This window comes from Perissodus microlepis, chromosome 7, assembly GCF_051167445.1.
Source record: "Perissodus microlepis isolate ML-2025 ecotype Zambia chromosome 7, ASM5116744v1, whole genome shotgun sequence".
Lineage (NCBI taxonomy): Eukaryota > Metazoa > Chordata > Actinopteri > Cichliformes > Cichlidae > Perissodus > Perissodus microlepis.
In genome coordinates this window covers 12212767-12227864 of record NC_140467.1, presented here as the reverse complement: position 1 = coordinate 12227864, position 15098 = coordinate 12212767, and the positions used below count along the sequence as shown (strand labels likewise).

At 42.5% G+C, this 15098-nt stretch overlaps 1 protein-coding gene across 2 annotated transcripts in view; it reads right to left on the bottom strand.

The window, feature by feature from the left end:
* roraa (RAR-related orphan receptor A, paralog a) overlaps nt 1–15098 on the bottom strand; it is a 187078-nt gene that overhangs the window by 44249 nt on the left and 127731 nt on the right. The window contains exon 1 of one of the 2 annotated variants that reach the window (XM_084933440.1): nt 2707–3500. The exons of the other annotated variant lie outside the window; for it this stretch is intronic. Coding sequence (XP_084789566.1) covers nt 2707–2737 — 31 coding nt within the window. The 5' untranslated portion in view covers nt 2738–3500. Of the gene's footprint in view, nt 1–2706; nt 3501–15098 lie in introns of those variants that run through there. 2 annotated transcript variants of the gene reach the window in all.

Sequence of the window (15098 nt, the reverse complement as noted above, 5' to 3'; positions counted from 1 at the left end):
CAGCCTTGTTAACATAGCTTTAAAGCGCCTATCATAAGATATTTGGCTTTACCTTCTCTAGGGCCCCAAAAGATTTTTCACAGTCTAGTACACACTCATGCTAGATCACATATTTATGTGTTGTCTGCACGCGCTGTAGTAGCTTACTGGGCACTGCTTTCAACAATTTTGAAACATTGATGCTACCCATCTTGCCACAATAATTCTCCTTTTCAAGGGTTAATTATATGTGCTCTGTGTGAGACACTTTTTCTTTTTTACCTTTTCTATCCACACATCAAACAACTTTCTTTAATTATGTAATTGGAATTTTCATCTTAATTGTGTTGAGTAGGCTGGCTAATTTGCATGGGGTAATGAGAGGGATGTTTCCATTACAGGTAATTAGGTACTTGAGAGGCAGTGGTGTGGTAGAGAGGCTGAATTGAGAGGGAGAGGTGGGTAGAGGGTGGTGCAGGGTAGAGACAAAGCCACAGAGGCACAGAGAGATGTTCATTATAATACATTATTTTTTGAAGTGCAGAGGATGAAAAACAGTTTTCAAAAACACCACATAGGGCACATGGAGTATGCACGGGTAACAATGTAAACTCTGTGTCTGTGGCAATGCAGCAAGTCATCGTGCACTTCCCTGACCACATTCAGGAGAAATGACTGCTCCTATTTAAATTAGCTTTCAATTATCCCCCTTGTTGACGTTTTAATTAATTTCTGACATTGTCACAATATCCTTTCATGACACTAGACACCCCTCATCAAACTGAAAGTACCAATGAGGGAACAGACGGAGCTAGAGGAAGACTGGTGAAGAGACTCATTAGAGCACAAAAAATAAGCAGTTTTTTTTGCTGTACATATCAGATTTGCTCATTTTTTTCTGAACCGAATGAGTAACAAAAAAGACGCAATTCTGTGCCAAGTCAAGCGAAGCACAAATAAACACAATAAAATTTTGAGCATGTTACACTTTAACATAAAAAGATTAGAAATGCTACAAAGCACAAAACTCGTTTTTTCTCCAAAAATATGAGGTTTCATAAAAACCCTTCACTATGAAATGCATGTAAAAGGACATTAGGTCAAACAGGTCTTTTTTTTCATGAAAGTAAGATTCAGGACTTTGCTCTTTCTCAATTTCACACACGTCAGGCTTATCACAATTGACTGTGAGCTTTACTTTGTAAATGACTTCCCTTACACTCTTAACAAAAGAGAAGAAGAAGAAGAAAAGAATGAAAGGAATTAATACTGTGGTCGTGGCAGCTTGAGTCAAACGAAAGTCAGACAAGCTGTAAGTGTTACTATCAATATTACTTATACTCTAATTATATATAATATCACACATTAATTTCATTTGCTTTTAATAATATGCATGTATGCAGCCACTGTGTTCTGAAGATGCCCGAGTGCTTTTTTTTCAAACCTTTCAATCTACTGGGAAGGAAAAAATAAGAAAGCAGCACATATCAAATCAAATTATTTCCAGCTCCATATATTTTTGTCATTTTGCACCGAATGACAGCTGCCTGTGCCTCAGCGGGGTTATCGTTGCCTATTTAATTATATTAGGAGTGCATCTCCCCACATATGTCTGCATGGTTGTTCACATCTCTCTGTATGGAAGAACTCATAAGTGTGGAAAAAACGTGATTATGTGCATATATGTGTGTGCGCGTCTGTGTGTATGTTTGTGTGTGCAGGCATGCGTGAGAGAAGTGTGGGGATGCACTGTATGTCTGACTACACTCACTATCTGTCTGCACGGGTGTGTGTGCGTGTGTGTGTTTGCGTGTGCACATGCTCGCCTGTACAACGGAGAGGGGGTGGAAGAGCTGGGATTAAAGCGTACTAGATCAACATCAGAGACTGGGAGGACCCAGTCCTGCTCTTGTGCCACATGTAAACCCGACTACCCCAAAAATAGGTCAGTGGAACACAACACTGTCACAGACACGCAGAAATAAAATTTTAAAAAATACATGTAATTATATAAATATATATACACACACAGAGAGACAAACACGTGCATCGGTATCAACTCAAAGAATCTCAGTCTGCCAGTCGCGCCAGTGCCTCGTCGCTCGTCTGCGACCCGCGTTCAACACTACCACACACATCTTCCTGCAGCACAGACACGTTCCCTGGACTGGAACGACAGGATTAAGAAGAAGAAAAAAAAACCACCCCTCCAACCCAAGCCCCCTCTCCATCGCATGCCACCTCGCATCTACGCCAATAAAAACTTCTACTCTTGAAACCCTGGAGCTATTTCATGTAATAGACGAACTAGTGGGAAAAAAAGCTGCACCGGCTGTGGTTTCTACAGCATCCTGCAAACCTGCAGCGACAAAACGCACACTGTAAATAAAAAAATGAAAGCAAACCTTTAATTTGTATTTTCTTTATTTTTATTTTTTTGGAAGATGCAAATTGCTCCTATTGCGCCATCTCTTTCTTTCTGAGAGTTCAAATTCTCGAAGTGCACGGACAGACATATTAGAAAAGCTTAACTGACTTGGACACAATCAGAAGCAATGTATTACTGTATCTCTCCCTCCCCTCCTCTCTCCCCCTCACTCTCTCTCTCTCTCTGTCACACTCATGCCTTGCAAATGAAATGCAAAGAGTTGGCAGGCTGTGAATAGCGTACTCGTACTTTCCTACTTGTTACTCTGGGTGCGCGATCGGCATGCATTGTGCTCTTACCTTTCATAGCTGAAATCACAAAATACATCATTGAGCTTCGAGTCCATAAGAGAAGAACTATCACCAGCGCAAAGCCCTCCACTGCTGTCTCAGCAGCAGCTGGCCAGCACAGCTCTGTCTCTCAGCCTCCGAGCATGACCACACCAGAATCCATGTGACTGTGACATCAGTGTTCATGTCTGACTGCTCCCCACCCACTAGCCTTTGATTGGCACAGCATGCAGCCAGTAGGGGCGCTGAGAGCTCAGGCAGGGAAGCTGGCCCTCTTCCCACTGATTGCAGTCGGAGCCGTGTATACCAGCTTTGCTAGACACAGCACACTCTTAACTATCTGCGTCTTATCTTTTTAGTGCAAGGGTAAAGACAAAACCAGCTCTCGCATAAAAAAAAAAGAGAGAAAAAAAAATCACATTCTGGTTCTGCACCTTGTGCTTTTGTTTTGCCTTTAAAACTGTGCAATGTGAAGGCTAAGAAAAGAGAGGAGGGACAGGAAGACAACAGACTGATGACTCAAAAAAGAAAAGAAGAAAAGAAAAGAGAGCAGTGAGAATGGATGACAGAGGAAGTGTAATTTTTTCTGTGACTTGGTGATACAAGTGCCCCGCTCTTCTCCACCTCCCTGTCTGTAGATATGAGTGATCAGTGTGAGGCCAGATGTCGGCAAGCAGCAGTGGGCCCATCACAGAGAGAAGATGAGTGGAGCCTCAGCATCTTCCTCTGACCTCTCAGAGGACCTGCATGCAGCTCTCTCTCTCTCTCTCTCTCTCTCACACACACACACACACACCCCTTCAGACAGGTGAAGGAGGCGATATAGATACTGACGGAAGGCTTTTGGATGATCCCCCCCACCCCATCGCGACCAGGCGATGAGTTTCTTGGTATCACTTCTCCGTCTTGTCCTCCTTTTTGCCCCTCACTCTCGCCCCCTGCTTTCCATTCCAGTCTCTACCTCTCTCTCTCGCTCCCTCTCTCTCTCTCTCTCTCTCCGATCCTCTCCTCCCCTCCTCCTCCTCACTCATCCTCTCTCATATGATAATCTGTTCTGACTCCTAACCAGCTGCCTCTCTCTGATACAATATTCTGGTTTTACTGCAATCCAGCCTTGGCCAATAACCATTTGGCATTTCCACGAATAAGCTGGTGCTGGTATCATCTTGTCTGAAGACAAACATCACACAGCTTCGGTTTCAAACACTGCAATATTTCACATCTAAAAATTAAACTAGTGATTTTTTTTTTACATTTTATTTTTACTTTTTTTTTTTTTTTTTTACAAAGTCAATATTTCACATGTAGAAATTTGAATTTTACACCCTCGTTTTCTCAACTTCTCTATATTTGTTTCATTTTACTAAACCTTTTATTAACCCCACTGTATCCACGCCACAGAATTATAGAGAATTGCCTCCTGTTACGACTGCTTAACAAAGCAGTTGCAACATGAAATTGAATTATTTATTCCCACGTTACACTTGAAATATCTATATTCACTTGGTGTCTTCCGCTGTGTACTGCTCATTGAATAAAGGTACATCTAACCACATATAAAATGGAAATGAGAACTCAGCAACTTGCAACATAAATCTTCCCATGACAATGTTTCATTAGCACCTCTATGATCCATTAGAGTCTCTAAACACATTAACTCAGGTTGTGTCAACACTGGTCTCTTATTGCACACTGTCTAATGAGCAAAATATCATTCAGAGGCTGATAGAATCAAATGGAGCGTGCCTGGTATACAAACTAGATGCAGACACGCATGCACGGCAAACTATTCGAAACAATATGATGTAACAGACGGTACAGTCCTCTCATTTTGATGTAGGCAAGATCTTCAAAGTTCAACAGATGAGTCAGAGGGCGAAGGCCCACGCACATGCAGGTTTAACTGTCACTATCTGTGGTTGTCTCTCAGAAACTGGCTGCTGCATCAGACCGAGCACGGCGCGACACACTGGGACATAACACCGAGGTACCGTTAAGGGGAAACAAACAAGCACAATATGATAGCAGGGACATAGAGAAGGACAACACCCATACAGTACTCCAACCTGAGCATCAGGAGAGAGCTGAAAGGAGTGCATGCTTTCTACATTATGTTTCTGCAGCGTGAATGTGACGAATAGCTTCTGACAAGAGAGAGAGGTTCATAAAATAACCATGAAAATGAAATAGCCGTGCTTCTAATAAAACCTATTTGTTTCCTCGTAAAAGAAAAGAAAACAAAGTTAAATGCTACAGCAAAATAGAGACGTGTAACTCTCTCTCTCTATATATATATAAATATATATATATATAATTAATATGAATAAAAAACTACATAAAAACGAAACACAAGATACAGAGCTTTTGTGTAAATTGCAAGGTTAAATAAGGGTCACACTGTACACTCAGTCCTCCTTTTCAGCCTTCTTGCAATGCAAAAAAAATGTTCAATAAAAGAACAGTTGACAGTGTTTATGTGGATCATACAGAGTGAAACTGGAAAAAGACGCTGCTGCTGCTGCTCTGTCTGTCAGCCATGCAACAAATATAGTGCCTCCAACTGTATATAATTGTGCTTAAAAGCCCAAGCTTCCCTAAGGACAAATGTTTCCAGCAAGGCTGGTTCATTAGCTTTTGATCACACACTTCCTTGACTGCTTCACATTACCAGTGACAGTATGCCAATACGCTGCTGATAGTTGCTCATTAGGGTATTGATTAAGCCACAGAGGGACTGATGGTCAGCTGTCTATGGGTATTAATGCAGCGATGTGGAGCCCTCAATAGAACTGTTTTAGCTGATAATTTCTTTATACCCCTGAGGGAGAAAAAAAAAGTCTTGGTGGTGGATGCCGACACTGAACTGAAGCGGACACAACACAGTAAATTTCTGCATTTAGACTGGCCAAGTCATGTATCTCACACTCCTCGTGGATTAATTCAAGCAAATGTATTTACCGTAAACAAGCCCTGTGGAATGAAATTCAATTGAGATGTGGTACAGAACATCCACCGGTGCCCCGGGAGAAGAGAAGAGGACGAGACCTGATAATGGCCTCATTAGCAGTCTGTCAGTAGCCATTCCCTGCACAGGCTCACCATGCAGCTGATCCACGTTAACTCTTACAACTCTGGACTTGCCTCTTAAGAGCGCAGACCCAGTCGGCTGCGTGGTGTTCCGCTCCACAGCCGTTAACCCCGCAAGATAAACACTTTTGGACTTACTCATTTTGCGTCCCAGTCATGTGAGATATTTTAGAGAGCCTAGGCTTATATTCCACCGCGCCACCTGGGTGTTTGGAGCTACACCACCTGCCTGAAGCAGCGGCAGAATTAACAAGGTCCAACAGACACTCCATGAAAACAATACAGATCAATTTAATATAGATGCCAAGGAGTGGAGGGCATAATATTAGAACCATAACAGCACCGGCCCACACCACGCAATCATAAACCAATTTAAGGCCATTCCAGGCAATTTCCTGGGGGCTTCCACTTGTGGGAAGACTTCAATAAATCACACAGACAACAAAGGAAATACCTATTTCAGTGAAAATAGAGGACACTATTGGGTTACGTCCAGAGCACTGCGGAGGGTTGCATTTAAAGACAAGTTTAAATAAGAAAGGTGTGAATTTAAAACCATTCATGCCACTGCTGTGCCAGCATTTCATAGCACGTGTAGCTACAGGAAATGCTGTTAACTCATTACCGCTAATGGATTTTCCACAAAGCAGTGCAATATGTCTCCTCTAAGCAAAGTAGCAGCTGCAGGTAAGTAATGTACTTTCGAAATTTTTAAAGTTCCTCTCAGATCACATGACGATATACACTGCCCTTCCTTTGTATGCACAGCAGCCCCAGGGCCAGATCAGCCCCAGTCTGTCTCTAAATACAAATACACACAAACACAATATTTATAGAATAGTAGGGTCAAAAGCAAAAGGCATGAAAGCAATTCATTCCTACATAGGTGAAGTATACACCTGTCAACTGTCATGTAATCAGAATCAACAACACAGCACTTATAGTGAATGGCTGACAGGGCTATAGCCTTTTGTTTTACAGGTAGTTATTTATAGACTTCATTTAAATATTTTTTGAAGGAAAAAAAACCAAGTCCAGTTTTCCAAATCAACTGAATCATCACGTTTTTGTCAAAAAAATTAAAAGTACTGTGTCACTTTTACAGCTAAGCCGATTTATTCTCCACGGACTGACCAAGTCTCGCTTCATTTAAGGCATCCTTACATGCCTGTTCCACATTAAATGATCTCCTCAAGGTACAGATGTGGTGATGACAAGATGATGGGGACAGTAATATAAATTACAATGGAAAAGAACTGCTCTCAGCTGCTTTTTTATTTGCTTGTTATTTAAGATTTAAAGCGAGGCTATTTCTGGTTATTTTGGGTGTTTCTAGAGTAAGAAAAAGTGATTAAAATGGATGTTCAATTGGTCGAAACAGCCTTGAAAAAAATTCCAACTACGCACGCAAAGCTGTTGAATAGAGGCCGTCATTTAAGTAACCAGTATAAATCGGGTTGTTTATTTAGTTTATTATATGGAAATGCGACGGCAAAGTGAGCCCGTGGACACTGCTGGAGCGCTACCACACATCTCCCGGAACAATTTTTCAATAGGTCAATAGAAATCAGATTTATCAATGAATTGTACTGCATCTCTTTTGTGTGAGGCCGCCCTTGGGGACAGAAAGGAAAGGAATAGAAGGATAGAGAAAGAAGAAGCGAAAGGGAACGAGGAGAGGAGATTATCACAGGCATGGCAGCCTGTGTGAGAGGCTTAGCTTGGCTAGGCAGGGAGGTGGAACCCTGTGAATTCTAATGAACTGGCAAGACTCCCCCAAAACCAGCTCCATCTCCATGGCATGAGGACGATAGGAGGGAAGAAGGAGGTGATTAGGAAGGCGCAGCCCCTCTACGGCAAACCAAACAGAGCAGGTCATTTTCCCTGTGATAATTATGGCTATAACCAGGCATGAGGGATTGGTAATGGAGCTGCTTATTCTTCATGCTCTGCAAAGGCAACCACTGAGTCTGTCAAGGAGAAAAGCATGATGATGTTTTTTTTCTCACTCTGTTAGTAGGGTGACTCTGGTAAGAGTTGCAATGGCTGCTGAAAAGGGCAGCGGGGGAACTTGGCCTTTGAGGGAGAAGTTAACGAATGAACTTCATTATTGAGGAGCATACCAGGGAGACCCCCTGGTGTGTGTGATGTATTACCTAGCGCCAAACTTACTCACTCCCCCAACATCACCAGTAAAGCCTGACATCAGCTCTAGGGGGAGGCAGGCGTGTAAACTAAAATAGTTTAACCTTCTGGCTCAAAGCTAGAAGAAGACAACAGAGGAGCAACCTGATGTACAAGATTTGCATCCAAAAAGTTGTTTCCAAAGAAAAAACACACACAAAGTTCTGAAACAACAAAGTGAATAATGAGGGAGCGCCTTTTTGTTCCTCAGAAGAAAACCCTTTTAGCTTAAACTAACACACATTTAATGTTCTCTCTGTGACTTCTGGTAATGTAGGTCCAGGGAGGCATTCCACATCAACACAATGTAGATTACTCTCATTTATTAAAATACAGCTCTGGTCAAGCATGAAAGTAACTTTTCCTGAGTTCTATGAGCTTTAAAAAAAAAACAAGTGACCCACTCGAGGGACTAATGTTTTTCCTCAAGATTGAGGGAGATCTTCAGGCTATGCGTGATGTGCACCACTTAGCCTTCCCCCTTTCCCTTCTTCCAGCGGACTGGGATCGAGCTTCTCTACGGTGGACAGTGCGAAGGATCTCTTTACTGAGCGCACTCTCAACACTTTTACTCTTGACTTATGAGGATGCCATGGGTGCAGGGGAGTGATTCATCATTGGATGTGTTCCTCTTGCACCCTCACACATTAGTAATGTGGTCCGCTGAGGAGGAGTCCTGTCATCAGTCTGTACCTGGACCCTCTGAACAAGGTAGGTCAACAGGAGGCAGCAGCGGCTGGCCCACTTTTAGTCTTTCACAGCACCTTTAAGTTTCCTCCAGCTCTGCCACAGCTGAGCCTGACGGACACACTAAGACCAGTTTGGTCAAGGGGAGGCACAGCCTTCGCTATAGTTGCTATATCTGTTGACTCAGTGAAGCCCGTCCTCTGAGCGGCCAAGTACGGAAAGCCACAACTTGTTGAGAGGTTAAAGTGAGGCGGAAATTTTATTTTCATTGAACGTTTTTACAAAGAAAATGGCACAAAAACAAACAAGCTCCGAGTCGCAGTTTGGATAAAAAGTTCCCACACTTACCCATCTGAAACTCCCTGCGGGAATTTCATCACAAGACTCCCTAGTATTCCGTAATAAAGCAGCAACAAAATAACAAATGGCTGTCTGTTCCGTCACAAAATATACAGCCACTTTGAGTCAGCGTAAGCCTTTGACCTTAACATTGCAGGTAATGCACATTTAAATACCTACCTCTGTATTCATGTTTGTCATTTTACTTGTGAAGATTAGGTGTAAAAAGGCTATTTGAAACCAAAACACAGGATTAAGGGATAATGCTGCTCTGTGTCTTGTGAGTCGACCTTGATTCTGTAATCCAGCACAATACTGGAGAACAGCGTATTTCTCGCTCTTGTACATTCAATACTCTCACTGTAGAACAGCTCACACTGATGTAATGGCACATAATGGCACCACGCTGACTGACAAAGTAATCTGAATTAAGGGGAACTTCATTGTTATATCTGTGTAACAGACCTGGAAATACTATTACAAGATTTGTACAAAGAAAAAAAATATTCACAGCACTTTTATATATCGATTACAAATGAAAGGAGGAGGTATACACAGAAAATTGTGTTGCAGGTAAAAATACAGAGATGGCAAATAATGACCAAAACAACACAAATGAATTGTTTTGAGTCACCTGAACTTTAATGACCACATTGAGGAATGAACTTGATCTTTAAAAGTAAGCCAGTTTGAGGTCAACCATGGTGTTATTAAGGGCTGTGCCACTTAATCAGAGTGGATGCCAATTTAGCAAAGGGCTAACTATGCAGGAGGGACCCTCTGAGGCATCAAACAGATCACTGAGCATTGTGTCACCTGCCTCTGCATACCTCTGTACAGTATACACGCGCTCCTTTCCACTCAAAATCTGCTTTATTTTCCTGACTCCATATCTCCTTACCTGTTTTTTTTTTTCTTCTTTCCCTCACCATGCAGCAGACACAGTGGAATGAAAACCTGCCTTTGATGTCTGGGATCCTATAATGCTGAGCAGTAGAAATCCGCATGCCTGTTATCTCCTGAATCTTAATGATGACGGCTAACTTCACAATGGGTTAACCACATCTCTCTGTTCTCGCGCTGCACACCCACAGAAACACAAATTAATAGCAACGTGGAAAAAAAAAAACAGCATTCCTCTAATAAAGCAGATTCAACAAAATGGGCACAATGTGATCAGCACAAATGTCAATGTATAACATCACCAAAAGCTTTTGTGAGCAGGTCTGCTTTCGTCTCTGTGTAGGAAGTTTATTTTCCCTACTCTCCTTTACTTTTTGAACAGCTTATTTGTTGTAAAGTTCTGATCCTCACTTGAAATTATCATTCAGTTTCATAAAAAAAAAGTGCTCTTTTTTCCTTTCATGATGCAGTAGCTGTTTTGATGGCACATATTTGTTTATATTTGTTTTTGTTAATGCACGAAACTGTAGATTTTATTGCTAAAAAATTGAAAAGAATAGAAAATTGATTTTGCTTCACTTTCCTTTTGCATAACTTCTATGAAAAGACCAACAATATTATAAACACACTGATTAATGAAGAGCTCAGTGAAAGCTGAGGAAGGCACGTCAAATTATGGACCCATCATTTAAAATTTCCCCATCAGTATTAGTGAGGATCATATCTTATAGAGCACTGTGACCTCTACAGCTGTCGCCCTCCATGAATCAAACCTTTCATTACATGCTGACACTCCTGTCCTATGCCGAATGTGTATACACCATAGGAAAGTGATGAGGCATTGGAAACCCGATGAGAGACGGCTAACCTGCGCTTTTGCAAATGCTGGTTGACTGCGTGCCGCAGCGAGCGAGAGGCCAGCCGTGCCCTCCCAGCCATGCCAACTGCTTCGCCTGGCAGAAGCCACCATCCCAGCACAGCCCCTCGCTCCTTGGCCCCTTTCACCTGAGGCGGCAGACAGCCGGCATAAGAGAAATCGCCCGCAGCAGATGGGGCCGCTTACTTTGGCTGGCCCATCCAAGCATTGTGTCCTTGTCACATGTCACTTACTCTTGTTTTCTGGTCTGACAACACTTCAAGACAGTGCTTTCAGTTTTGTGTGAGACACAAAAGGAAGAAGAAGAAAAAAAGGTGAGGAAAAGCTGACGAGGTGTCTCTTCACTCAAGCTCAAATTTTCTGAAAGAGCCGGCACCACGAGAAGAACCAGATTATGCGCCAACAAAAGCAGAGCAACCCCCCTGACAAGAAGCGGTCTTGCACCCCTACGGCTCCCCTCACCACACTTCCCCTTAGAAAACAAGCAGGGCCCCTCGGAGGTGATAAGACGAAGAGACTTTACATCCAGAAACTTATGCAAAGAAAGTGCACGCACAAAAGGCCATTTGCAATTTTACAAAATGGCAGACGTAATGCTTTTACTGAAAAATGAGGACCTGCCATATTGAGTTGGAGAGGAAAAGACAAGGCAGGAGGGAAAAAATAGAGAAAAATCATGTTGGCCTGGTTTACGACAAATAGATAGCTCTATTGATTTCCCTGTTACAGTGACTGTCCATCCCTCACTGTTGTGATTACACTGACCTATTTCAGAAAAAAAAGCCATCTATTATAGATTAAACCAAAATGTCCAAAAAGAAAATACTCCCTTTGTGGAACAAACAAATAGAGTAAGATGAAAACATAACCTACAGTACACAGAGAGAGAAAAATATTGTGTCAATTTAAGCATTCAATGTTGCTGTGGGAGAAGAGGAAACAACCAGTTCTAGTACCATGCTGAGAATCAAATAACTTTCCAGTGAAATAGAGGCGGTGTGTTGTGAGGCCCTTTTTATTGTCAATTTCACATCCAACAAAAAAATACAACCCCCCCCCCCCCACAACATTAAAATGACTGCGTTATTGCTCAACTAATGTTTAAACATCATAATGCCAATTTAACAAATTCAGGAAAATGGCCGGTAAGAAGAACAGATTATAATGGATTTCATAATCTACCTATGCAATACTCTGTACTGCATTGTGTTTTTCCATGCACCACAGTACAGCGCGGTTCGGTGTTGTATGTTTTTGTGCTGATGATTCCTTTGTGTCTGTATGTATTGCTGCGTGCGCTCGTCCTGCTCCAGTATGTCTGTAGCAGCGCGTCTCACTAGACTATCTCTCTCCGCTTAGCTCAGGGGACTCTGGCTGGCTGATCTTCATTATCAGCCCTAGCTTAACAATGTACTGGATGCACTTCCCACATGAGTGCAACTAACAAATCCCCACAGAGCTGAATCAAGGCAACAATGTGATGAAATACCTTCAAACAACCACTGAGCATGGAACACTGAGCTATGCAGAGACAACTCACACTGCCCTGGGCGATTCCACAGGAGTGCGCCTGTTGCCAAGCAAAATTAGACAGCAACTGGGACATATTATTCTCCTAAATTGGCAATGTACAGCACTATTAAGTACCATAAATCTCATGTTTGATTAGCTGAAAATACCTCGACTCACAGAGCCAGTGCATTAACATTCTACAACTCAGACATCCAAGCCGGATCTGCCATGGCATTTTTTTTTTTAATAAAGTAGATTCTTCACAAGGGGAAAACTGTCATTGTGTTATGTGAACACAGACTGCATTATTGGGATTAATAAGGCTGTTAGCATATTTTTAAAAAACATGTATCAGTCAACTTTTAAGAGTGTTCTGTAAAAAAAAGAAGAAAAAACCCCACACACAAAACAAAGACATGAAGTCTACAGACTCTTCTAACTTTGAGAGCGCATCAATGGGCGATATCATTTCTCTGTAACTCGGAACTGAAAGCAGCGCAGAAGAGTCTGAATCATCGGGTTTCTTTTGGAACAGATTAGCCGTACTATTAGTATGTGAATGCACATCGCTGATGAGAGAAACTCAATAAAAGCTGCTAGTAAATAAATGATGATTCATGAGCGAGGCCATGTTTCTCAATCAGTGCGAGAAGTCTACCAACACAATGGAGATAAATATAGGGTGAGGGGGGAAAAGAAACACGGGGATCTCCAAAATGTATCTGTGGACCGATGAAAGGAAATCGTCTGTCTCCTTTTCTCCTTTCCCCGGGTTACATTTGTACTACTGCCTCCCTCTGGTTAGTCTATTCCCAGTCAGATATATTACACATAGACTGCTACACACTGACACTGGTATAATAATGTAAACACTGATAAATATATCACAATACCATGACAGGATTAATTAAGAATAATATATTTTTCAGCTAAATAAGCTATACAAAGAGTTTTCTACTTTTTAAAAATTTCTGTGCTGGCTGTCCGGTCTGATGGTTCTGTTATTTAGATATATTTGGGTGTTATTATATTGTTATGGATGTTCTATTTATGCTTTCATAGATAAAGCTGTGCAACTACAAGTGGATTTGCAGATCTTTGTCTTGCTGCGAATTATGGTCTGAATAGTCATCAAACAATCAGTATACTGTAAATCTATAGCTGCAAGTGAGAAAGACAGGGAGGATTAGCTCTAAGTAATCAGGAGATCTGCTCTGTTCAAGCAAGAGCATCCTGTCCACACGACCTGCATGTGTATGTGTTAGCTAGTGCTCTGCTATTCGAGCTGTGAGACAGAGACCCAGACTGCTGATGGTAGATTAGAGGTGAGACGCCTAATCTCAGTGTAATCAGCTACTGCATCTGAGCCTCCGCTCCACACCATCTCTCTCAACAGGTCCAAACAGAAAGTCATCTCACAGCAAAACAGCCCCGCTGAGGTAGAAGAAGGTGAAGAGACATATCTGGTGTCCAACATCAACGCAAGAGGGGGAAAAAGTGCAAAATTTAATTATCTTTTACTGTCAGCTCTTCCTGACATGGGCAGTTTGAGACATAAAGATGGAAGGAGAAATGAAAGGGAAAAACCAACAAGAAATGTGCTGGTGGGGGTTATAGCAAGGACAAGTGGAGCCAGCAAAATCCCCCAACAGCAAACAAAAGCGCTGTTGAATCAGACATTACGCGTTCGGGGTTTTCCTTTAATTTGTCACAAGTGCGTAAATCAACTGCTACTCAGAGAGTCCATAAAACAGATGTAAAACTGCCAGGGAAAGGTGCAGGAAAACCACAGCTGACTTCTTGCTCAGAACTGAAGCTTTGTTGTAAGAAGAAGTGATGGCGAGGGACAGCCCCTTTGAGGAAATGAAGAAAGAAAGGGGGAGACAAATAAAGAGGCTCAGACAATAAATCTATGTAAGTCCTGAATGGGGAGAGGACATTACAGTCAATGACACAATGATATAAGTATCTGTTTTCATCTAGAATACTTCACTTTCTGATGGCTCAATGATTAGCGATGAAGGGGGTTCGAGAGGAGAGGAGAGGAGAGGAGAGGAGAGGAGAGGAGAGGAGAGGAGAGGAGAGGAGAGGAGAGGAGAGGAGAAGAGAGGAGAGGAGAGGAGAGGAGAGGAGAGGAATCTGCCAGTGAACAGCTGCCCCTGTAATTTATATTGATGAGGGGACTGGCATGGCGGGGAGCTTCCAGCAGTTTGATCACTCAGGCAGAGTGGGGAGTTAGTCAGAGACACAGCCCATCCCTGTGGTCCGGGTTGGACCGAGAAGACCTCCTAAACACACACACAGAAACTAACATACTTGCACACATATGCACATGAAATCAAGGCTGCCAAGCTCACATTACGAGTGGCAGCGCGGACTGGCGTATTGGGGAAGCCAATGTTTTCACTCCGGGAACAGAAATAGATCTACATCTTGGCTATAACCATGCAGGGCAGAGCCATCTCCCTCATTATTACTCCACCAGCCATATAATCACCAGGCTTCTCAGACCGTCCGCCCGCATTCTCAATGACCATTAACTGGCCCTTGAACTTCTTCTTGTGCACGCAGCTCTGACGAGGCTCCACAGCCGCTTCCTGTCTGTAAGGCACAGCAATCAACTACTTGTTAAGGGGCTTTACTTTGATTTCCGCACATGGATAAGATTTGAATATTTCTCACTGAAATGAGACAGCGTAGTCCAGTCTCTGCCCAGGGCTTTGAACCCAAGACTCCTAAATCATGCTCTTTGATTTGAGCCCCCTTCCAGTGTAGAGGTGCTTAGCGCCGCACTAATTAAGATAGCGGGGTG